The sequence below is a fragment of the Charadrius vociferus genome, unplaced genomic scaffold (assembly GCF_000708025.1).
Source record: "Charadrius vociferus isolate BGI_N301 unplaced genomic scaffold, ASM70802v2 scaffold1285, whole genome shotgun sequence".
NCBI lineage: Eukaryota > Metazoa > Chordata > Aves > Charadriiformes > Charadriidae > Charadrius > Charadrius vociferus.
Genome location: NW_009648435.1, coordinates 59,840 through 85,465, shown reverse-complemented (window position 1 = coordinate 85,465; position 25,626 = coordinate 59,840). Strand labels below are relative to the sequence as shown.

At 41.1% G+C, this 25,626-nt stretch overlaps 1 protein-coding gene across 1 annotated transcript; it reads left to right on the top strand.

Annotated features, from left to right (window-relative positions):
• The first annotated feature begins 2,723 nt into the window (after nucleotides 1–2,723).
• Nucleotides 2,724–24,838, top strand: UBXN7 (UBX domain protein 7). Its single transcript, XM_009885402.1, has 10 exons — nucleotides 2,724–2,899; nucleotides 4,892–4,959; nucleotides 7,919–7,984; nucleotides 9,889–10,001; nucleotides 15,977–16,123; nucleotides 16,514–16,604; nucleotides 17,753–17,880; nucleotides 18,311–18,704; nucleotides 19,476–19,555; nucleotides 24,040–24,838. Exons 1-10 carry the CDS (start codon nucleotides 2,724–2,726, stop codon nucleotides 24,199–24,201), a joined length of 1,425 nt encoding a protein of 474 aa, XP_009883704.1. The 3' UTR covers nucleotides 24,202–24,838.
• The last annotated feature ends 788 nt before the right edge of the window (nucleotides 24,839–25,626 follow it).

The window sequence follows — 25,626 nt, the reverse complement described above, 5'->3', positions numbered from 1 at the left end:
CTCCCGGTTCTCGCCGGTCGGCTGAGCCCCCCGGGGGTGCCGGTGGGTGCCCTCCCCGCCGGCGCTCCGCTCACCCTGGGAGCCGCGTCCTGCAAATAAAGCTGACGACCGGGAAGGGAGAGGGGAGCTGAGCCCTGAGTCCGCGCTTACAGGCAAATAAATCCCTTAGAGCACGGTCGACTTGCTGAGAATTTGGTTTCCTAGCGAGAATGGCAAGTCGCTTTTAAACTGAAGTTTGTGGCAGGTGGTAGTTCTTGCTTTAGCTTGTGTACTTCAAGTGCGTGACCCACTTTGCGTTTAATCTGCTTTGCTGTAGTTTTCCCCCTTGCTTACGGCATTACGTACCAAATACTGAAGGAGTGTTTCATGAAACATCTCTGGCTTTTAGTTGATATAAGCGAAACAGGTTTTAATTTGGTTGCTTTAACCAGCCCAGTTTCAGATTGCATCCCTGTAGGTGGGCTTGGATGTGCTCAAATCCTGACCAGGGGTCTTGAGGGGGTTTAGTACGCTGTGAACATGCCGCTGGTAAATTATTGATTGCTCAGCTATCCTTCAAGAAGCCTTTCAGAATAAACTCTCTCGAATAAAAAGAACCTACAGCAAATACGTTTTCATAATAGTATGTGTCTGTGTGTGCTGTGTGTTTTCTTCTCAGTAGTGCCTGAGATATTTGCTAAAAACCAAACCAGAACAGATGGAGTCATGCTAGTTTGTTCTTCCTGACAGCTTTTAGTGCTTATACAGGTGGTTTATGTTAAACGTAAGAGCACCCCTCTTACGCTTTTGAAAAGGAGAGAAAGAACCTGCTGGGCTTCACCCATCCACTACTAAAGTTGTACTTTAGTAGAGTAGTACTAAAGTAGAGTTTTGAAGTTTTGTTTTTCCAGTTTAACAGATTTTAAGGTTATATCTAAAACCACGTTGTTACGGAGCTTGTCTTGCTATTACTGGTGTGATTTGACAGGTGCTCAGAAGTACACATCCTCAATGGTTTGTGTTAGCAGCTTTCAACTTTGGGTTGTAAGTGTATGAAATCACTCTTGTCTGTGGGGAAAAGACTGACTGAATACTGTACAGCAGTTTGGTACTACCTTAGCTGGGGAATGAGGAGAAATAGTCCTCGATTACCTTTCTCTCATCCAGAGGACAGAACTGGGTTTCTTTGGTGCTCTCATCCAGAAAAGTATTGCTAAGAGAATATAGCTTCTGTGTATCTCTACCAATGAAATGATGGGATCACTTTGAAATTTGCTTTGATACTAAGCAAGTATTTAGTATTTTCTGTTTGCCCGCACAAGCACCGAAAATATTTATATGATGGCAGTTTCCTTAGGAGTGATGAAGAATCAGTACAAGCGCTTTTGTGTTGCTATGTTCTTAAATAACAGAGGGTTGAGTATCATTTTTCTTCTAGTTCTTCTAAATGAATGACTTTGCATGACTCTCCAGTGAGGTTGTAGGGTGGTGTGCGTATTCCAATATGCACAATACAGGTATTGTTTAATTGCTACAGTTGACATCGAAATGAGCTGAAACTGCTAAAGAGCAGTTCATTTTAAGAAAATGAGCTTGATGATTTTGCATCATTTTTTGACATGTAACAAGCTTTTATTTTGTACTTTCTTCATCTCGATTAGATTCGTAAAATACAGCTGACTGCTGTCCGAGTACGCTTGTCATGGCAGGTTGGGGTTTTTTTGGAAAACCAGTTCCCTTAGTTAGTTTGGGTTTCTCTGTGATTTGATGTAGTAGTGCGTATCATTTAGGACTCATTTATCACAATGATTTCAAAGTGTATTATCTCTTGTTAGTCTGTTCAAACTACAGCTTCTTGACTCTATCCCAGGAAATCTGAGAAACATCCTAATGCATTTTGCCCAAACCGATGTTATCTGTGATTCTGGTGCTGGGGAAAGTGTTTTCCTCATTTTGGTGACTTGCAGTGAACCTAGTAAGAATTATTACAAATCCAAAAGCTACTCCCAAACTGGTTCAGCTGCATTTTGCCACTCTTCTTCCCTACCAGCCTTCCCATATGAAAATAAACTCTTTGGCAGCCCACCGCCTAGAGAGACGGATGCTGTAGTAAGTAGACATTTAAAGGGCTGGGTGCAGGAGAGCTGCTGCTGCTGGGGGTCCTTCCATTGATGGTATGGATTTTGAGGAGAAGTTGGGAGGCAGAGGCTGAACCTCTGAGGAAAGAGGGACAAGTGAAGCGAAGAACTAGTGCTTCATTCTGAGCAGCAAAAATAAGACTGGAAACAGGGTAAACTACTACAGATACTCTGTAAAACAGAGTATCTTTTCTTCCACCTCTAAATATCTGTTATAAGTAGGTAGAAAAACTTTAGCAGCAGATTTAGTATTCTCCTGTTAAAATGTTAAGATAGGTTTTAATATTATTTTTTTTTGTGTATGCATACTTGTGTTTTGAAAGTTGCACTGGGTAAAGGTCTGACCTCTAGACAAAAAGAAAAACCGTGCTAAAACCCCTCAGATGGCTTCACTAAGTTTTCTCGTGATGGAAGGAAGAACTCTGGCTGTCCTGTATGTGGGTATTCCCTTCCCCTGTGAGATATGTATGTTTGTATCATTTCATAGTTGTGTTTCAGAGATAAATGGCAACTGATGAACTTTTCTTTCTAATTATTAATGCCTGGATAGAGAAAGCTTGCCGGTCAGCTGTTCCTAGCGCTTCTGATCAAAATGCTTTCCAAAGAATGCTTTATTTTTTCTTTGGCATTACAGGTGCCAGTGAAAGTGTGGGAAAGCACATGCTTGAAGCATGCAACAATAATCTGGAGATGGCTGTCACCATGTTTCTGGATGGTGGAGGCATAGCAGAGGAGCCTAGCACCAGTTCTGCAGGAGTGTCTGCTGTTCGACCACACCCTGAGTATGTACCCGCTGAACGTGTCTGTATAAACAAACTCTTCTGTCTTAAGAATTTAATGGCGTAAGGCAGAACAAATAAGACAATTGTCACTTCTAACCTGCTGTCTATTCACTGTAATATGTGTTTCTTTGATGATCTTGTTAAATTGATTGTTCCTGGTAAATAAGTTCTTATTACGTAAGTTGGTGTGTAGACAACATAAGTTAGTCTCTCTTGCATGTACTTCAGAAGTTTTCTGTTTTTTTCAAACAGAGCTCAAGACATTAAAGTGGGGATGGATCCAGTACTAAGAGATTCTCACTTTTCAATTGCTCCAGCCATCTTGATTTATGTTAATTTGGCAGTTAGCGAGTTCTGTTGTTTTGGTTCTTATAAAGGTAGTGACCTTAGTCCTGTTTGTAAGGGTTTTACCGTGTTGTTTTAAGTGTACCCAGATTCGGCACTGGAAAGGCTAGATCATGTACACTAGTACGCAGAGTAATAAGCAGCTACAGAATCTGCATCAGTGTCTTGAACATCAGATGCCAATAAAAGAAAGAGTTGTTCCACTTGAGTATGGCAGAGAGTCTTTCAGTGCTGCCTGTTAATGTGTCTGCTCGGGATAAATGGAATATTTTGAGTGGAAGGTAATTGGTGTAAGTCACATTCATTAAATATTCTAAATGAAACCTAGCCATGCCTTTGTCTGTATGAAAGTCTTCAGGGAAAAGACAGCTAACTTCTAAAGAAAATTCTTGCCGCTCATACTTCTGAAGCACATGTATAAATTTATACAACTGTTTTAGTACTAACCTTTATAGTTGATATCAAGTGCCTTCCTGCTTGAACCTTTGACAGGTGATGAAGTTAAAACTCTGTATCTGTAGGTGTTAGAATTCTTATTTCTAGACAACTTCTGGCACATCAGTGACTTAAGATTCAAGTTTTTATTGGAATACTTTCTTTTTTATACTTGACACCCTCCAGGTGCTGGTCAGCTTAGTGTTACTTCTAGGAAGAGAGAACAATAAATATGCAAATGCAAAATGGAGAATAACTAGCTTCACAACAGCAATCAAAGATGTGGAGGTTAATAGCAAGGTTAGTGCATCTTGCTGACATTATGAGTTACTTTTTGAAACCTGCGTGGCCAAGAGCCACAAACTGCCCCTTTTACAACTTTGAAGAGTCCGAGGGAAGAGGGCGCTTCAGGAGTAGTTCATAGGCAGAATATAGCAATGAACTTCCTCGGGTGAGCCCACACCCTCCTTTGCGTAGATCCATGGGCCAGGTGACCACGCAGAGTAAGTGATCCTATTTCAGAGCCCTTGTGATTTCCTTTTTTCTCCTAGTCATAACTTCAGGTTATCTAGCAGTCTCTGCAAATGTAACTAAGCTGTTGATATGTGAGGGAGCCCAGCTCTGCAAGCAAAGAATTGCTTCAGAAATGGGGGGAAACGGCCATTTTGACCATCTTGGTTTCCTTCCTCTGGAAAAGAAAAGGCTGCGAGTTTCAAGTTGAAGCAAAAAGTCATCCAACAGAGGAAAGCTTGTAATAAGGAAGATAATTTTTTTTTTCCCTCTCTGTAGATAATGAAGGGAGGAGGGTGGCAAGCGGATTAATTTGCAGCCTTTGCTAAGTTTTAAGAAACTTGTCCAAGTTTTATAACAGTTATTAAAGAAGAAAAAAAAATTGTTTGAATAGTAGATTGTCAAAGCCTGGGATCTAGTCACCCAGGGATCTGTGTAATCTTTTGTCAAGACTTAGAAAGGTCATGCATGCCAGATCTTAAATGCAGAGTGTACTAAGTCCTGTTTCAGTGCCATGAGTGGGAATGGATGGTCTCCTGAGGTCCCCGTTGACCCCAAATCTCTTGATTCCGTGCAACAATACAGCACCTTTCTTAGTTGGTTCAAGTTGCAGGAGCCTTTGGAGCACAATGGGATGTGGTTTATATAGTACTTGAAACATTATTGTCTCTGATTTTTTTTTTTTCCCCTCCTCTTTGATAGGGATGAAGTACGAGCTCCAATTCCTCAAAAACAAGAAATCTTAGTAGAGCCTGAGCCCTTGTTTGGAGGTAGGCTTGTGTTTTTATTTTGTTGGGTTTTTTTTTGTTTTATTTACTTTGAGATGAGCTAAGTGACAAAAGACAAGCAGAATATGAAGAAAGCGTTGTATGTTTTTTTACTGTTTTTTTTCCCTGCTACAACTCTACTCCCATGTAATGTGATTGCATACTTTGAAATACACCGGTGTTATTAAAAACCTCGCACATTAGAGATGCTGCAATCCCAGTGGTACCAATTTGCTAACTCCAGTTTCATGAGACTTTGAGGCAACAGCCAATTAGCTATGATGAGTATACGTCTGTGTTCTGGGATTCAGAACCATATGATATTGCTGTGAAAGTGTTCAAGGTGGTGGGATAAAAGCTTGCGCTTTGACTGACGAGTGAAAATGAAGAGGGCAAATGCATGCTTCTGAGGGAGATGATAGATCAGAAAGAAGTGCTGAACTGTATGATTACTCATTGTTTTCTCCATTGCTCATTTAGGAATTTAATTTGCTCTGTAAATTGTACCATGCAGCTAGTTTTCTTGTTTGTTTTCCAAAGCTGTTTATCACTTTTGCTTTTGAAACATTTCTTTGCTCTAAGGAAGCAGGTGGTAGAAATGCTGTTTTCTTTTGGATGCTTGTCTAAAACACTGTTTAGTACTCATGTAATACAGTAATGTTCTGAATTTCCAAACCTCAATCTCAAACCGTCTTTTCTTAGTGGTTCTTTTACAGCAGCATGGGGGTGGAACTTCAGTAGCAGGACTGGATTACCTGGTGCATTAGCCTCTCCTTTTGTATAGTGTCTGTGTCTGTGTGGAGATCTAAGACTCTCTCTTTTTATGCTTGCCTCCTTTAGCCTTGTGAGGCTCTGTCCTTCTCATGTTGACCAGGCCATTTCTGGCTGTCTGTATGGCTTTTGCCATGTCAAGTGAACTGGGTGTCTTGCCTCTTTTATTGAGGAAAGTATTCAAGTGCACATCTTTAAAGTGGTCTCATACCCATAGGAAATGCTCTTTTCTATTGCTTGGTTCCTGTGCTAGAAGGGAGAAAGAGGCCAAGCTTCAGGTTTACTTTGGAACTGGTTTTCTGTTGATACTTTTTTTCAACATCAGAGAGGCCTTTAGCTGGGATGAGATGTGGTTCCAGAGGAAGATGCCCTGCTGAGGTCTCTCTGAAGACGCTGCACCAGCTTATTCCTCTGGCTTTTTCTTTGTGGCCCCACAGAGTTTTTGACAAAGGTCTGTAGACTCCTATGGGTTCAAGAATCTAAGAAGTGCAGGAGTAAGGTCTGCTGACCCTAGTTCTTGGTCCTGTTCCACCCACCTGTGACACACTGATCTCGGAGGTGCTGTCACTGTCTGCCTTACTGAGGTGATCTATGGATCAGCAATAGCCCGCTGGCACTGTCTCATCCACCAGTGCTAATACACTCACTAATGCACTTCTGTTTATAACATGAAGCAGCCTGACAAGCCAGCTGAAGCTGGAGAGATTTGATCTTTCCAGCTCTAACCTCAAAACAGGGAATGTGCCAGTTTCTGGTTTTAACAGCGTCATGCTGAGGTGGTCCTATGAGCTTGGGTTTTCTTCCAGATGAAGAGATGACCCCATCGATTTGTGCTGTGCCAGATACATGGAACCCATCTTGCACTACAAAGGATATCGGAAAAACCTCAATCTGGATGGCTGTGAACACCTTCACCAGACTGCTAGGCTGTAGCCAAGCCTGGCAAGGGAAATGCTGCTTTTGCTGAAGTGGTCCTTCAGTTGCTATTCTTAGCTGCAGTTTAGGTTGCTCTGAAGTTGGCTTTAATGGGTTGTGCTTGTGCCTAAGCATTTAGAGGTGAAAGATGTTACTTATTGGAGTTAGAGAGGCGTTATTCGTAAGCATGTTCCTCATTCAGGCTTACTTTCTTTTCTGTGATATTCTGTATGGGATACGCTGATTCTTTCTTTGGTACTCTGTCCCAGAAGAATGCAAGGAACAAGAACTGTGTACCGTCTTTTGCCCTTGGTGTGGCATAAGGTGAAAGATGAAAGATGCTGCATGCGCTATGGGTGCAAAACCAGAAAGAAAAATCAAATTTTAGAGGTACTTGCTTTGTGAACCTGTGTGGAGGTCGTGCTTTCTCACCATAAATAATTTTTCTTATAACAGGTTTCTGGTGGGTATATGTTGTATTTAGATTACTTTGTTTAATTTATTATTTATCGTGTCTTGTAACAACTAGGCTTTTAAAGTTCTATCTTAAAATTGTTCTGCTTTCAGTTAATAGTAATGCAGATTAATAGTTGGAATAAGTCTTGGCAGGCAGTTTTGTTTTGCATCTGAAGTACAGTGGTTGTGCTGTACCGTAGGACTTCAGTGGTACTTTTAGGTACTATTCCAGTTATCTGCCTGAGCCACTGTCTGCGCATGATCTGTTCTGAATGTTTCCTTGCAGATAGTGGCACTGAATCCAGTGGAAGAGCTTGGCTGTTGCCAGTCCAGCCAAGAAACTGGGATAGGATCTGGATAACAGATTAGAAAAGAAGAGAAACGCATTGTGGGAAAACAAAATGTGTTTCCTAATAAAGAAAGTATTCTCCCATGGGGTTTAATCTTTTGAAGTTTTTAATCTACTTGAAGGTCTTTTGTAAAAATCTTGACTGGAATTGTGGTATGTTGATGCTGTGACAGCACTTCCACTACATACTGATGGGCCTGGGCGAGCCCATCAGAAAGGGCAAACTTTAAACTTATATGTATCATTGATACGTGTTTTGTTTCTGGGGTAAGGCTTGCTGGAAGGAAATGCGTCTTATAGATTACCCATTTCCATCCTCCTCCAGCCCTTCCTAATGACTATACTCCCACATCATTCATGCTTTGTGTTCCTATTCTGTTGTCCCACACATGTGATGGAAAGTACTAATACGTAATTATTTTGATAGCATACTTTTGAAATAATTAATGAAATACTTTTTTTTCCCCTAAGCTCCTAAAAGACGCAGACCTGCGCGCTCAATATTTGATGGTTTTCGGGATTTTCAAACAGAAACCAGTAAGTGTCTAACAGATCAGTAAGCTAGAGGTTCTATTTTTTTTTTTTTTTTTTTACAAGTAAGATTGAAAAATACTTTCCATGCCTGCTGTATAGCAGAAGGGTTGGGTTTTTTTTAATGACATTATTAGGCTGTTCATTTTTGTAGTGTCAGTACTGTTTGCTTACACGTCTGTTCCATGTTTGTGGTACAGTTAAGGTTGTTAGTTTATTGTTCTGGGGTGGCTGAAGGGAAAGTACTGAATAATGGACACATGAAGCAGGTAGTGAAGATGCTGGTCCAAACACTTAACTGTGTAACATAAGTAAAGCCTGCAGATGGTATATTCTGTCTGCTTTTGTATGGCAAATACTACCCTGATAACTCTCAAAAAAATTCTTTTTCTGCTCTAGAGGGAATTGAAAGGGGAGAAGAATCTAATACCCATGTAGAAATTAAGTTCATATGCTGAATTCTTCTTGACTAGCCAGTGGTCATGCTGGCACTTGAATTATATTGAGTAGCCCTGAGACTTCTTCCTTGCCCGCACACAAGGTTCTCATAAATTTAATTGCTGTTTACCACTGTCATTGTGTTCATATGCAGAATCTCCAAATGACAAAGCATTGGCTGTTATTTAAGCCATTAAGTTTTATAGAATATAAATATATTTATTTGACAGCAGATGTTTCACAGTTGAGTTAGAGGTGTTGTGCAGTTGTTATGGCTGATGTTGCTGGAGTATTTAAGAGGTCTCACCATGGCCCAGATTCCCATATAGTTAGGTACTGTTGGGTGCTGAATTGGAAATGAATATTCAGAATTACTTTCTTTACCCTGATAGGTTTTGTCAGGGTTTTCCAGCTGTGTAAATGAAAATACACCATTTACAGAATCATCATACCCTTAATTTTTTTCTCATCATCTCTCCATTTTGTTATAAGACATTTAGATATCCACAATATATAAAACTACTGTGAGGGTTTGTGATGAAACTTTATAATGCTTTTTGGTAAAACTTCATTGATGAATATCACTGGCTATCTCTGAAAAAGCAGCCCTGGACATGAAAGTCATGATTATTTCCTGGCTCCTGGGCCTGCTCCACAGGGATGGTTTTTTTCCCGTTGGGGATCCAATGTCTGCTTGTATACTATGGCCATTGACAGTTCCTTTCACCACTGGAAAGTTTTTGGTCATGGGGTGGTTATTCCCCATTTCAGCTGACTTGGTTCCATAAAATACGTCATATCACTACATTTTTAGGTAAGCAATTGCTGTGATTTATCGTATATGATCATGTGTATGTAGGAAATACATTCTGTATTATTTTGAATGGAATTGATACCACTAAAAGAAACCTGCGCAAAGCATGGTACTTGAGGATAAACAAGCCTGAAAACCTGTTTGCCTGAAAGAGACAGTGGTATCCTGAGTTGATTGTGGGAAGAGTAGATCTTTAATGTAAACATCCAAAGATAGTTCTCCTTATAAACTAAGTCTGTTTTGTTTTTTCTTTTTCCTTTTCTGTGGAATTGCTTTACAGTCAAGAAATAGAAAAACTGAAATAGAAGTATTCCCAGTAAAAGTTACATGCTACAATCTGGCTCAGTTTCCCCTTTTAAAAGCATCACTGAGGACAAGTCACGGCTTTTTTTTGCTCTTTTATTTTCAAATACCAGCATATGACCCTCTCTGCTGATACCTTTATTAAGGTGTTTCTTAAAAGTGATTTAAATGCCCAGTGCTTGAAAAAACGAGGGCAAGCAGGGTTCTTGCCTTGCATTGCAGCTGATCTTGTTCAGTGTGGTCTAACCTTGTGACTCCAGTGCTGAAGTTTTGTGTATGAGCATATAGTCAATAATAAAGCCGTCTGCTGAGTATTTTGTCTAATTCAGCTTCCTTTCCTCTTGGGGCTGTGCAGTTCGACAGGAACAGGAGCTACGAAATGGAGGGGCAGTAGATAAGAAACTCACTACTCTAGCGGACCTCTTCAGGCCTCCCATTGATCTGATGCACAAAGGCAGCTTTGAAACGGTAAGTTTTGAAATTTTGGTGCAGTTCCTTCTGTGATGACTGTGGACAGCCTTGTGTTAGGCTGCTGGCATGTGTGGATCTGTTTGTCCAGATGATCAGAAAGTTACAAAGGACCCTACAGTGATAAATATTAGATCGACTGCATATGGAAATGTTGATGACTTAGTGATGGATTTAACTAAAGACCACATTGTTTATGTTTCAGTGTCACTGTGGCAAATCGCACTTGGTGAATAGTGCTAATGGCTAGGTGGTTTCTGATACCTGAGCTAGTAAAAGTATTTGTGTGTGTCTTGGTCCTGAAGGTACAACTTTATCTTTAGTAGAGGTCTTGCTCTTCTATGAAATCACAGCAGTTGTCCCGTGCATCTGGTAGTGACGGAAAAAGTATCCAAGACGTTGTCTGCCTGAGAAGGGGCCTGCGAGCTTTAAATAATTTCAGGTGTCACCTTTTCTGTCTGTGTAGGCTTGCATAGTTCTTGTCATAATATGTTATGATATAGATCAGTCACTAACTAGTGATTAAAGAATAGGCATATATTTTTATTTTTTCAGAAGTTGCAGTTACTACTGAACTTCCACCTGGTCGTTGTTAAGTAGCTGAGATTGATTACTCTTATATGATGATTTCATGAGAATGCAAACTAATGATCAAATGGTGCAATACAGATGCTGCAAACAGTGCTGGAGATCTGACTCCATGAGCTGAACAAAAATATTATTTACGTTCTTTTCACATTTGCCTCTACTGCCATGCATGAATACCAGAACATTGCTGGAGAAGGTTTGGAGAAGTGCTGGGTGCCTTTACTGAGTCTCCAGCTCTCATCCTGCTGGCCTCATCTCTCTTTTTATGTTTCCCACATCACCAGGGATCAGTTGGCTCGTCACTAATTCCTGTGTTCTGACAGTGCCCTCCATGTATTTAATATTCTAACAAGATTCCGGGTTTGAAAGGATTTTGACGGAGGGTAGCCATGTCCACCTCAGTAAGTAATTAGCTGCAGTGGACGCAGATGAGCAGACTGAATTAGCGGGTGCTGAGGCATCCCTGCCTTGTGACATGTGGTTCAGGGTTTAAAGTTGTGCCAGATCCTCCCACTGATGATACCTACTGGGCCTGTGGTTCAGAGCAAATGTGTGGTTGAAGGCAACAGTAAAGGGAATTCGCATGAAAACAGCCAGTGCTGCTCCAGACTGGGACATAGACAGCCAGCGAATGCTCTCTGACCTCTGGTGTGGAATTTGAGAGCTATGCTAGTCTTTCCTCCTGCCTCGCTGAAAACATACCAAGACTTTAGCAATGTTGCTTGTGGCATCCTCTACAGCCAAAAGTAGTTTCAGAGGATGAAATAACTGATTGATAGATTTGATTGTCCTAAGGTCTCTGCATTCTTATTCAGTCTTGTAAATTAAAAAAAAAAAAACAAACCAAAAACAAATGGCGGGGGGGGGTTTGCATAGACACACCTTGTCCTGTTCTTTGCAGCAACTCAAATTTAAAGACATACACACTTCTGGTATTGGTATTTACCTTTTTGTGTTCTTGTACAGTTTCTTGTCCCATGGGGTACCCTTCATTTCAAACTGACGGTCCTCAACTCCATTACAATAAAAATCTTCAGCTTCTCAATTTGTTTTACCTTCTATGACTGTAGGCTGCTGTACTGCTTCAGCCTTGGGACAGTGTTGGACCTTCTGTGAATCGGGTGACAAGAGTCTCCCAAAATTCATCTCTGGAAGCTGCTGTTAGCATCTGCCTTCTCTGTATACTTAGATAAACATATATAAACTATATAATAAATCAGAGATGTTTATCACATTCCAAAGTACCAAAGACTAAATACTGTCACTTTGATGCTCTGGTAGTTCAGTGTCAATCTAAGTGGGGTTTTCTTATTATTAATGGTGTGGGGTGTGTTCTAACCTCTGGAGGGGCGTGCAAGAACATTCTGCTAGTGTTGTGCTATGTACATTTATCATAGAATCATTTAGGATTTATTACTTTATTCAAACTTAGGAAGAGTGGTGGTGTCTGGTCTTACTAAGATTTTCACCTATCTCTGTTGCTTATCTTTGGGAACTCTAAGGTTGATTTTGATAGTAAGTAGATTTAGTTATCTCTGGTTTTCACCAAGAAACCTCATTTTTCTTCAATTACAAAGAGACTTTATTATCAGTAAGGAACAGAAAATTGCCATTTAATTTTAACTCAGTAATACTAGCTTTTAAGAGTAATTGAGAATTAACTTTCACTGAAGAGAAATTTTCAAGTGTTGAATGACAATTTTTTTTTTAATCTGTGAAAAAGCATTGTGCTTCACATACAGAACAACACATGATCACTATACTTATAAAGCGAGGTGTGTGTGATTAACTTAATTACACAGTAGAAATGTGGTGAAAAAGATTTGATACAAAAAAATCTGTAAAAGATTTTATTTTAATTCTGCAGGCCTTTTGGACATGGTGGCTGAGCCACTAGATGTTAGTTACCTAGTGGCTGGTGGAATGGGGCAATATAAACCAGAGGCAAATGAGTGATGCGGCAACGAGATTTTAACCTGACCTGCCTTTTTTTTTTTTCTTACTAGAAAATTTCAGAGAAACTTTCAGAGCTTAAATACACAGTATCACTAAAAAGTCTGTGTTTGAGGAGTGTTGCATGGTTATGTGATTAGGCTGTTAAGAGTCAGTTAAGATTGCACAAGGGATTTTTAACCGTCGTTTCCTGATTCTAATATTGAGCTTTAATGTGTATTAAGCTTCAGCGGTATCTCCTTAATGTGGAATCTGCTAGGAATAAATCGCTAGAGTATAATAAATACAAAGCATGCTTGGTGTGTAATTTATTTAAAGAACAGCTTAGTTTTGTTCTAATGTCAAAGACTGCTTTCCACAATTGCATAGGTATTCATCTCTTCATGCGTATGATGTGAGGTATGATTTAATATGGGGGGGTACACACCAAATTGACTTAGTTTATGCTTGTTTAGGAAGGAGATAATTCTGGCTGGTGCAGTTCTATGCGTAACACTCCTTAGGATTTCAGTACTTCTGTGGAGTGACTGGATGTTGCAGAGTTTCAGGTCTGTCTATATGAAATTTCCTTGTTTTACAGGTTAAACCTTTTTTAGCTTCTCCCTGCTTTACAGCTGATACTGATATTTTTTTTCTTTGTATGTAGCAAGGAGCAATAGTTTGGAAGCTAATCTAGTCATTGCACTTAAATGGTGCGATTATCTTTGCATAAAGTGCTTTCAGAGTGGCTGTTTGCATAAGCGTAGCCTGCAGATGCATCTTTGGCACAGGAATGGCTGGTTGATGAAAGGATGTATGTCCTGTCCTGCTCTGGCCCAGGCAAGAAGTGTAAGTCCAGCACAGATAGGATATTTCTTGTTAGATAAACTCGTCCTCTGACTTTCTGTCACCTGTTATCTTCCAAACTGAATCATGCTTGATTAGCAGATGTCCAGAAGGTCACAAGATGCTGGTTCCACTTCCTTGTTTCTTTCCACTGACTTAAAGGAGCAGTGCATTTCAACAAAGCTGAGCAAGGAAAAACCACCACAAAATTTGTAAACCATACATGGCTCAGAAAAGTCAAATGAGAGGAAAACATGTTCTTATTAGTAGCGCAAGAGCTAGAGGTTATCTGTGGAGATCCAGTGCTGAGTGTAAAACAAGACTACTTTCATGTACTGTCTAACCAGATTGGTGATTTGTTGCTATAAGTTGTCATAGTGATGAAAAATGTGAATGGGTAGAAAAGGGAAAGGTAAACTTAAATCCATTAGATCCATTTGGTTTTGCTTTGGTTTTGCATCTGGCCAGTTGTATCTGAGATCCACTGCCTCTGTCTTTGAAAGTTCCAACTCTGCTGATTGCTGAAAGCTTGAACAGAGATGCTTGCAAGGGGCAGTTGTTCGGTACTTACCCTGTCTGTGTGTTCTTTAAGTGCCTGCTGCTGGCCTTTATACCTCGAAGGAGGAGAAGAAATGGGGGGCAGTTGATGTTGGAAACAGTGGATCTGACACCATCAGACATAGCTTTTGGGATACACAAGCCAGCTCTTCAGCCTTCCCTTGCTCTTTTTGTTACTTACCAAAATGACCTACCAATATACTCTCCAAACCCACAGTGTTTCTTCCCCGACACTGTTCTCCTTCCACCCACCTCCACTCCCTCAGAAAAACCCCAGCAGCTGCTGCATAGGAGCGGAGTTGTGTGTGTGTGAGATGGTAGCATTTTAACTGTGTCCTTTTTAAATGTTAAATGTGAAGCCTATTGTTTTTAGAAGGAAGTTAAAAGTAGTTTCAAAAGCTATACCTGCTCTACAGGTGAAAAGTCATCTTTGCAAATGTTCTGTGTGGAATTCCCTGCTTGCATCCTTTCGAGGACCTTAGCTGGATGGAGGAGAGGTAGACCCAGGTTTTCACTAATACTGAAAAATAAAGTAAGTGTAGCAGCATTAGATGCCCTTTCCAGCTTTCTAGTTATATATTTTTGAGTTTGTTCTTTTAATCCAATGTGGATTACATTAGAATACAGGACTAAGGCAGTCCAATTGACTCAAATAACAGAAGGATTTTTGTTCCCTTTAATCTTGGGCAGTACCTCTAGACCTCATTTTAAACTGATTTCCTAGAATTAGTTCTCAAAATCCACAGCTAGCTGAAAACAAAGGCTTTTAAACAAAAGCATAATGACTATATTTAAGACCCTTACCAGTTACTTAGTTGTCACTTGCCCCACTTTTCTCTCTTGGTGACCAAATACTGTATTCTGACACTGTAATGTTAGTGGTAAGTAGTTAGTGTGAGGTCCTTTGCGAGAATAGGAGGACTATTCCATGTGTCTACATTAATTTTTTTTTTTTCCTTTGAGTAAAATAAAAATTGGCTCTGCAGGTGACTTGGCCATGCAGATTAATTTTGTAGACTGAGATTCTTCACTTGGTGAAGCTAAATGTGTGGGGTTCGCGTCTGTCTATCACACATTGGATAGACTGACTATTTGAAAGTGCACTGGCTAAAAATTGGTTTAGAATTAAAAAATTTGATTTGAGGAGCAAACTATTGCCCAAAACAGCAAAATCTTGCATAACATCCTAATTCCTTGAATTTGCTGTTAAGTGCATTGCCAGCAGGATGGTGAACACGCTTATAAATAAATACCTTTTTTCTTTTTCAAAAGGAAAGGGAGTTCATATGCTAGTTCCGGTCTTTCCGGGTGGTAAGAGCTTTCCTGCTGTTGATATAGTTTTTAGGTATGACAGTTCAGCGATCAGAATTACATTCTTGATCAAACTCCTACCATTAACTTGCCACCAAGCAATCAGACAATGCCAGCTTTGTGACTCAAACCAGTAAGATTTCTTCCTGCGCCTTCCCGTCTTCCTCCCCACTCGCAGTCTGGATAATGAGCATCAAAAAAGGATGCCTAATTTGGCAGTTGTACAGTAATAGAGTAACTCAAAACTTGGAGAGAAAAAAGAAAATGCGCAGAGAGGGGGTCCTGTTGAATTGATGCAAGTCCTCTGTCAGTTATGCTATATACTTAAATAGAAGATGATCCACAGGTTTATCTTTAGAATGAGCAGGTCTTTCCTCTGTTGTCAGATCAGTGTGATTGACTACAGTCTTCCCCGAACAAATACTTTATTCAGCGTCCCTGTGTCATGTCCCCTCCCCCTCGTCAAATTGCTTTTCCCACTCTGTGCTTGACTTGTTGAAATCCGGTAGCTCTGTTCATCGATGTGATTCTGTAATCCAACCAGTCTCATTTAAAGCAGGTGTTTCAGCCCTGCCTTCTGTTTTGTGGATGCCTTTTCACTAGCACTGTCCATCTCTCTCACTGTGAAGGGGTTTTGGTGAAAAATCTGACAGTGTTAGAAGCCATCACTGATCGTTGCTGGCATTGGTTAAGTCTGGCTCTTCAGCTCTATCTAATGAAGCTTTTCTCTCTGCTTACAGGCCAAGGAGTGTGGTCAGATGCAGAACAAATGGCTCATGATAAACATTCAGAATGTGCAAGATTTTGCCTGTCAGTGTCTCAACCGCGATGTCTGGAGCAATGAGGCCGTGAAGAACATAATCCGGGAACATTTCATTTTTTGGCAGGTAGGAAATTTAATGGGTCTGTGCCGATAACTTGGTGTCCTGGTAGATGGGGCAGTGAAAACTCTGGACTTCTTTGAATAAAATGGCACTGTTGCAGTTCTTTTGGTGAACTTGCAGAAAAGATGCAATAGTTCTTGGAGTTGTAGTTTATGGAGATAAATGTCATTTATCTATAGCCATTTAAATGCATAAACTGTCTTTCCCTTGTGCGTTCAAGATGTTACCAGATAGCTTCTAATACATCGTCTTGAGAGGCGTATTTTCAGCTTGTGAGTTACTGAGAACTGTACATACTGTAAAATAGAGAAAAAACTTTGTACGTTTTCAAGGTAGGGTTTGTTCGTGTTCCCTCTCCACCCAGTAATTTGTTTCCACTGTGGTGTTTTGTAGGTATACCACGACAGTGAGGAAGGACAGAGGTACATACAGTTTTATAAATTAGCAGACTTCCCTTATGTCTCCATCCTGGATCCCAGGACAGGTAAGATAAGTGATAATTGGTTACCTGCAGTTTATATATCCAGTAAGAAGGACTGGCAGTTTTAGGCTAGAATACTGTCTTTCACAGTATGTGTTACATTCACCTGAAGAATCTCAGTTACATTGTTTTACTCTCTGAGAGCACCTTGTTGTCCTAAAGAAGTGAAGCAATATGTTTTGGAGGAACGAAGGGGATAAAACTCCTGAGGCTTGCTGAAATTTTGGGTATTTGGTTATCGTACTTGGTATAGTTTAGCAAGTACTTTGCTTGGAAAGGGAAGACTACCACCTGGTGGTAAAACTCTGAAATGCATTTTTTTAAGTGTAAAAGGTACTTGAAATCGTGATGAGTAAACTGCAATAGTTGTAAGCATTACATGAATCTACTTCTTGCTCCGTGCACAGTAGCTTTGTGAGGCTCAGAGATGACTTATTAAATTGCATGTTAATTTTCAAAGCCCGCTTTGGCTTTGTTGTTTTTTTTTTTGTTGTTGTTGGGTTGTTTGGTTTTTTTTAACTGAAGACTCAAACTTCTGCATCCCCTTCCAGGTCTTTTGAAATTGTTATTTTTTCTTCTGTATCCCAACACCCTTTATTCTTTTATAATCATATAATGCCACTGTATTAATTGTCTGGTCTCCTGCTTCTCAGAACTGAAGTAATGGTGTCTGTAATCAGAGCTGAGATTTCTTGCTGTGTGACTTAAACCACCCAAAACCATTTTTTTTTTTTTTTTAATGTTGAAACTGAAGTTAGAGTGCACTTATTAGCACTTCACTTGTGGAAACAAATGCTGTTTGCCAAGGTGTAGAATCAAAGCAGGTGAGAATATAGAAATGCTTTTTCGTAAACTTAGTAGTTCAGCATTTTTTCCTTTTGATGCCCAATTCACCATTCTGTGCACACATTCCCACAGATAAAAAGAAAAGAACAGAAATAAACAGGGTCTGTATTTATATCTGTCCATGATTGAAACCTTTTCAAGGGGTTGGAAGGAGGAAGCTTCATAATTATCAGGTGGTAGCCTGTAGGAAGCTGCGGATCCGCAAACACGGACTCTTGCAGAGGGCATGCACAGTAGTGAGCTGGTGTGTTTGACGCTGCAATCTTTTGCTGAAATTACGTTTCATGACACCATTTGTTCCCTAGGCCAGAAACTAGTGGAGTGGCACCAGCTAGATGTGACTTCTTTCTTGGACCAAGTGACTGGGTTCCTGAGTGAGCATGGACAGCTGGATGGCCATTCTACTAGCCCTCCCCAAAAATGCTCTCGTTCAGTAAGTATGAGGCCCTCTAGGAGAACTGGAGAAAACTGAAAGAAAATGCTAGCCTGGCTTTATCCTGCCGTACTGATTTCCCATGCAGTAGTACAAAGAGACTTAATGAGTTAGTGCAAGAGCGTGCAAAAATACAGTGCACCAGGGAATACCTTCTCCCACAATAACTATTTTTGTTGTGCAGTTTGTGCTTTTGGCATTTGTTTTGGATTTAGCAGTCGCAGAATTGTGCACACGTGGAAGGAAGAGATACCACTCCATGTGAAACTCCAAGGAGAAGTCATTAAGTAGCCGTAGCCTGACTAGCTTTCTGTGGTGTTTGTTCCTGATATTTTTATTAGCTTCTCTTTGGAAGACTGATGTCCTCTTCATTTTCAGTACGTATTTAAAACCAATTTTTATGTATTTATGCTATGTCTGTATTCAACAGGAGAGTCTCATTGATGCCAGTGAGGACAGCCAGTTGGAAGCTGCTATCAGAGCCTCGTTACAGGAGACGCATTTTGATTCCTCACAGGCCAAGCAGGAGAGTCGGTCAGATGAGGAGTCAGAGTCAGAGCTTTTTTCTGGAAGCGAAGAGTTTATTTCAGTTTGCGGATCTGAGGAGGAGGAGGAATCGGAGAATCCTGCCAAGTTGAGGAAGTCTCCGCACAAGGACTTGGGGTATAAAAAAGAGGAGAGCCGGAGGCCTCAGCCTGAGCCCTCTGCAAGGACTGAGCCTGGGACAACATCAAATCACAGAGTACTGCCTTGCATTGATGCCGGGATACTGGAGGAGTCAACTGACAAGCCTGAAAGTACATTTCAGGGCTTAGATGTGAATGGTAAGTTGCCACTTTTTTTTTAATAGTGACCTGTGGTTTGGGTGTTTTTCCTGAAAATCTTTATAGGCTGAAAGCATGGTTTCATCCCTGGTTTCGAAAAGCTAAATCTTTTCTTCACTCGTACTCCCTCCTTGACACCAGACGTTTGAACGATTCACCTTGCCAGCTGCACCACTTTGGCATAGTGATGCCACAAACTGCAGAGTTGTGTTAGTCACTGAGCTCAAGTTTTGTAGTTTCTTGTCCATGAATAAAATATGCATTGGTGTAACGCAGGTGCATGTGACAGGGCATGCAAGAAGTCATTACTTTTCTTCTCTCTACCACTATGGTAGAGAGAAGCAGAACAACATCAGCCCCACCTCGTGCTTGGTTAGCTTGGCTGCCTTGATGGTCTGCACTGAGTTTTAGTAATGCAACTTTCACTAATACAAATGAGTCCCCGGAGGCTCTGTTCCTCCCTGCGGTGCCTGAGGTGGGACGCAGCAGAGTGAGGTGGTCTCAGAGGCAGAGGTAGCACAGTGTGCTTTTCTCTGGGAACGCTGACTGTTTTCAGTCGCTACTATTAACTTTTGAAAGAGTCCTGAGTTTGGTGTGTGTATTGTAAACATGTGGTAGAAGTATGTATCTTCATTGACTGGAACCTTGTATTTGTCTCTGGTCCCTAACCCCACTATGCTGTACAGTAAAGCGTGCCACCTAAAATCTACAGAAGAGCTCAATTCAGCTGCCTTGTTGTTTGTTAACTTGTAGTAACTTCCTTTATGCTAGGACCAAAGGCACAGCTGATGCTAAGGTATCCAGATGGGAAGAGGGAACAAATTTCACTGCCCGAACAAGCTAAACTTCTGGTGAGTGGAGTTAATCAGAATCCTTCTTTTAATACAGGAAACCGGAGAATTTCTTTTCCTGTGGTGGCACTATTGAAATAGGATCTAGTGAAAGTGGTATATCCAAGGAGCACTTGCATTGTCATTTTGTTGTGTTTCTTCTGTGTCATTCCTCTCTTTGATCAACAGACTCTGCTGGATCCTGTGTGTTTCCATTGCTGCTTGGGTTGTGTGTACGCTCCAGTGTCTTCCTTAGTCCCAAAACTGCTAGTTTCCTTTCTAAAATTACTCTAAATGGCTTTTGCATTAATCATTAAATTACCGTAAAATACTCTCAGCTCACTCGTTTATGGTTGGCTTTGTTTTTTTCTAAATGGAAAGGTTCAGTCGTTGCCCGTGGTCAGACAATGGTAAAATCAAAGGCAAAACTCTTCATTCTTGTTCTCGATCTCTTTCACCGTACTTCCCCGCTCCCTTCTGGATGTGGATGACAGAGCAGACTTTGGAGGAAGTTCTCCCAAAATTAATTTTTTATAATATTATTTAATTACTGTGCTTCAGGCGTGCGTCTCAACTGTGCTTTGGGTGTTAGCCGTGAGTTTTCATGACACGGTGTCCAGTTAAGCTAATTTTAGTGAAATCCACCTAAAAGCTCTGTATGAAGTCTTAGGGAAGGCAAAAGCACACCTCTTCAGAAGGATCTCATGTAGATTTAGAAGTGTCACAAGTGTCACATCTCTTACACAAAATGAGACTATAACCTAGTCTGCAGCGCTCTAGGAGTGTACAGTGCCTCAAGCTCATGTTCTTATCCTTAACCCTTTTGCTTGAAAATAAAAGGGGGAAAAAAACCCCTTGCTTTTGTTATACCATCAGTGCTCTCAAAACCAAGGGTAAGTAGGTAGGATGTAGACTGCCTGCAGTACTACACGTGGAGTCCTGGGGCTGAAATGTAAAAACCGAGGAACACTGGCAGAACGCAGCTCTTACTGTAGGAATCGGCTTTACTTCCAGACCTTCATTGCTTTGTCACAGCAGTCATTGGTGTGTAATGTTTTTCCAAGTACTCTTTTATATCTTAACTGCTTTTTGAAAGCAGTGTGTTAAATAAAGTTGTATGATTAAACATACAGCACTTTTGAATACTTAATTAGTTTAAGGTGTTATTAATTAGTTTATTTAAGTGATATATAGGTGTAATATCTATGTATTCCTGATAATCCTGACTTCTAGTTTGACTCCTTTTATGGATTGCAGTAGTTAAGGGAAGTTAATATCGGCATGTGATTTCCTTTACTGCCGCCTGCTCTACAGTCAGCAGAGCAATTTAGGTGAGTCAAGGTTTGTGGGCAAAGATAAGGTTTTGCTGCAGAGCTGAACAGGCACCTTTTGTGCTCATGTCATGTGATCTTTTTAAGCCATTTCGGTCAGATCAAGATTGAGTCTCAGGTGTTTCTTTGTGAGCATTTTTCAGCCCTTAGTTGCTTTAAGCTGTCCAGAACTATAATAAGAAATTGTTTAAGGAGACAGTTGCACTTCAGAAGTTTTAACTGATGATACAATGCTGCTCTCCCACCAACGCTAGCTGTTTTTAAAAACAGTTTTTTAAATCATTGCATTGTTATCAATCAAGAGTGGCTTCTTTACACACTGTTATCTCCAGGATGTGCTCATGCTTCCAGTATTATCATAATCCTTTTTTTCCACCAGGCAAAAAAAAAAAAAGCAACACTGTCTTTTTATAGAAGCAATTCCTCATTGCAGATAATCAAGTAGCTGACTTCACTCTGTTCGGCAGCTCAGCCCTTGGTCTGCATTGCTGCCTGGTAGCCTGAGTAACTTGTTGTCTACCAAGTGTTGTATGGCCTTTAAATGGGACAGGGGGAAGATGTGGGCAGTAAACTTAACTGGATTTTTAAACACAGTGGTTTGTAAAGGACTTCTGATCGTCCTTGTTACCTGAAAAGGAAGTCACACCCACTTGCTCGCATTCCTCGTCAGACACAGGCATTGTGCTCTGCAAAGCCTGTCGAAGAACAGTCCAGGTAAAAGAGGAGGTTGGGGCAACAGTCTCCTCATACCAAAGGTTTGTGTGTGGATTTTGATGAATTTAGAAGAAGTTTCTATGCTAGTACTTCCCTGGCTGTTCTGCAGTCATCAAATCGTGGAAATGTCCAGGTTGAAAAAGGTCCCTGGAGATCATCTGGCCTAACCCTCTGTTGAAAGCAGGGCTGTAGATGAGGTTATCCGGGGCCCCCTCAAGCTGGATTTAGAGTACTTCCAGCAAGTGATGTTCCACCACTTCTCTGGGCAACTTACTCCAAAGTTTCTCACACGGTAATTATTTCCATCCTTCCTTACATTCAGATGAAATTTCCTCTGGAGCAACTTGTGTGTGTTGTCTTTTGTCACTGTGCATCTTTGTGAAAGAAAGGCCTTTATCTTCTCTGCACTGGAACACTGTGATGATATTCCCACAGCCTTTTCCTTTCCAGGCTGAACAATCCAAGTCCTTGAGCCTTTCTTCATGTACCGAGGCATGTCCTATACTCTAGGCATTTTGATGGCTCTCCACTGGATTCTCTCCAGTTTTCCTTGTCTCTCTTGGATGCAGAGACCAAAACTGAACATAGTATTCCAAGTGTGGCCCAGCAGAGTGGTGTATTCATACCCCTTGATCTGCTGGCAATACCCTTGTTGATGCAGTTCAGGTTTGCTGTAGCCACTGCTAGGGTGCACTGCAGACACATTTTGAGCTTTCTTGATGAGTTTTGACAGTCTCTACATGACACCCTGGACCTTGGCAAGCAGCAGGCTTCCAAGACTCAGAGTTACGTCAGCAGTTGGTTGCTTCAGTCCCCTGCAGGAGTCCCCTCCACCAGCATGCATGGCTTTTCCTTGCTGGTTTTGACCTACTGAGTAGGACCAGTGGGTAGAGTTGTGTCTTCCAGTGGAACTTGTTTGTCCTCTCCATTTATTGCCAAGACTTTATATTGTTTTTTCAACTGATTTTTTTTTTTTTCTCCAAGTGAGGAGAGCAGTGTTTTGTGGCCGCAGGTCTCCAGGTTGCCTTATCTTGCAAGTTGCTGTCCTGCCTGTCTGTGTGTCTTGCTTCTGGTGATCCCATTCTGTCTGCACCACAAAGCCTGAGTTCTTGCCCTTGCAATGTTGCTGCCAGCATCCCACTGCTTTCCTCCTCATCTTCCTTGATCAGCAGAACAATCTGACCTCTTCCTGCAACCCCTTGACCTCACGCTCCATCTACATTGGTGCCCCTGAAACATTAGGAAGGGTGCTGCGGGCTGTTGTGGGAAACCACGTCCTGTGTCGTGTCAGCACCGTGTGACCGACAGCTTCCCTACCAGAACATGAACAACAAAGTGAGCAGCCACCCAAGTGATCTCCTGAGCCCCTTGCCTGTGAGCTGTGGCAGTAACTGCCAAGTGCTGGTTTGCAACTACTTTTTCCTGTGTGCTGGGTTGCTCTGGTGCCGAAGGGGCAGCTACGTCGTGAGGGAAAGCTAGTGGAATCATTGGTACTAGTAGAAGCTTAATGCTGTTAGCTTACCTTTCCACTTCATTTACTGGCATAAGGCTGCCCACCAAAACTATGTGAACAGTATTGTTGGGACCCCCTTATTTTTTCATCTTTCTCTTTTATTACATACTGATTGTCTTTTTTCCCCTCTTAAAAAAAGCTATGACTTTTCATTCTGCCCAGGTCTTGCTCTGTTGCTGTATCCCCTACTGTTCTGCCAATCTCCATTGCTCTATCCCTGTCTGTTCGTACTTTATGATCTCATCTGCTGTGTTTCCTGATAAACTGAGGAAATGTCTCTCATCGTAGCATGGACGTTAGCTCTTCCTAATACATCTGCCTCTTGGGTTGCGAGGCTGATATCCCTTCATCCCAGTGCCCTCTGTATCCTGCCCCAATTGCTGTTGTAGTCAGAGAAGTCAATGAGTTGAAAAGAGCTTTAAAAAACAAAACAACCCCAAAACCTTGTGCTTCTTGAAGGCAGGAAAAAATTACAATTTTTAGTAAAAATACTGCATTTATTTTTTTCAATGTTACCTGACAAAAACACTTCTTTGGTGGCTTTTAGGTTTAATGTAAGGGTAATATCTGATGAACAAGTGAGGAGGCTTCTGTTTTGGGGCACTTAGGATTTTTATTTTTATTTTTTTTTTGCAAATCTTATTTTACTGTGCTTTGAATGTGTGATGGGGAGTTCTGCTCCCTTGAATTAACGTACTATTATGTATGTCTTCCCTCTGTTTAAAGAATCAGTTAGGCAAGGGATCACTTGGTAATTGCTTTTTTATGATTATTCATACCATGTGTGGGCCAAATTAGATATTAAAGTAAAAGAGGGTTTATACTATATGCAAAATTTCCTTTGTCTGTGGTTACAAACTTCTTTTAAAGGAAAACTGAATATTTTTGTACAATCTTTTGTGTTGTTTTGAATTATATGACACTTCTTTGCCTTTCTTTCTCTCCAGGCTCTTGTGAAACACGTCCAGTCAAAAGGATACCCCAATGAACGCTTTGAACTTCTCACCAACTTCCCTCGAAGGAAACTCTCCCACCTGGACTATGAGATCACGTTACAGGAGGCAGGCCTGTGTCCTCAAGAGACTGTCTTTGTGCAGGAAAGGAATTAGCACCGTGGCCTGAGTTCTCCCAGCCTTCCTCCCCTCTCCTCTTTGCCTGGGACACCAACTCATTAAATATGCAGTTGAGGGTCATAGGATTGCAGCGCTGAAATCGGGCAGGCAGCCGGCTGGCCCTTCTCTCTCTTCTTCCCTTCTCCTGCTCTAGTGACCAGATGAGAGTGTTCAGAGTTTTATTTTCTTCCTCAGCTTGGGCCCTGCAGAGAGCATTGAGAAGAACATCTTTGCCTTGTTTTCATGGAATAAAGTAGAACGGTGATCTGTGTGTCCAGTATGCTGGGGCTTGGAACGGCCATAGTACACGTACCCTTCTCGCTGCTATTCTTAAATCTGTTTTGTTTAATTTATTTTTGAAAATAGTGTGTGATAAGGCACTGAGTCATCTCTCTGTAAGGAGAGAGTGTAAGCTTCAGTACAGTCTTTCCTTTGTTTTGATTCTCTACACGAAAGGTCTCCATTAACCGTACAGCCTTCTTAAAGGTTCACTTATCTAGCATGCTGTGAAAACTTGGGTTTTGGGAAGGAGTTGGGTTAGGCTGCAGTGAGATGCTTTGCCTCCATCTAATTTAAAGGCTTCTAGATTGCATGCATGTTTTCCTTCTGCTTTACATGCTGCCAGTGGACATAGTAAGAAAAACAACCAACCAAAAATAAAACCCCAGCTACACTCTATATGGGATTGACTGTGTGGCCCAGAGGGAAAGCTGCATGTCCACTGTTGGAGCAGATTTGAGTCCTTGGTAGAAGTAGGTGGAGTTTCCATTTGTTCTCTTCCCAGCATCCCCTAAGTGTCTCCTTTTTACTTGGTCTCAGGATTTTGCAGATGATGATAGAAGGTGGCAGGATATGATGAAGATCTTTAACTCTCTGGAGAACATCCATTGCAAAAACTTGACAGTTAGTTGGCTTTTTTCTTTGCCTGGTGTTGTGTTTTGTTTTGTTTTCACTGGGAGTGACTAGCTTTGCAGGGGTTTTAGAGCATTGACTGCAATTGTGCCAGGACAACAAGTCCTAGGCAGGTTTTCTTTCATTAATTAAAAACATACAGAGCCTTGTCAATCTGTGGAATTAATTAATGCTTTATAAAAGACTTAACAGCCTGGTGGCTTCAGTGCTCTAGGCTGCTTTTTATTCTATTTTCACATTCATCCACCATCACTTAACTCTAAATATGGAAAGCTGCTCCTTTATTTAGGCTTGCTTTTTGGCTCTGGAAGGCGACACCAGAAGTCACGCAGGCATATCCTGTGTGTACACTGGGCTGTACAGTGTGCCCTGTTTTCCCAGTGTCTTCTCTAGACGTTGAGCTGTTGATCAATTGGTGTTACGGTAGGCATTACAGTGGGATAAAAGTTAACTACTGCAGCCATCCTCAAGTTGGATGTCAAATTTGTCTGTTTATAATTAAGAACTCAG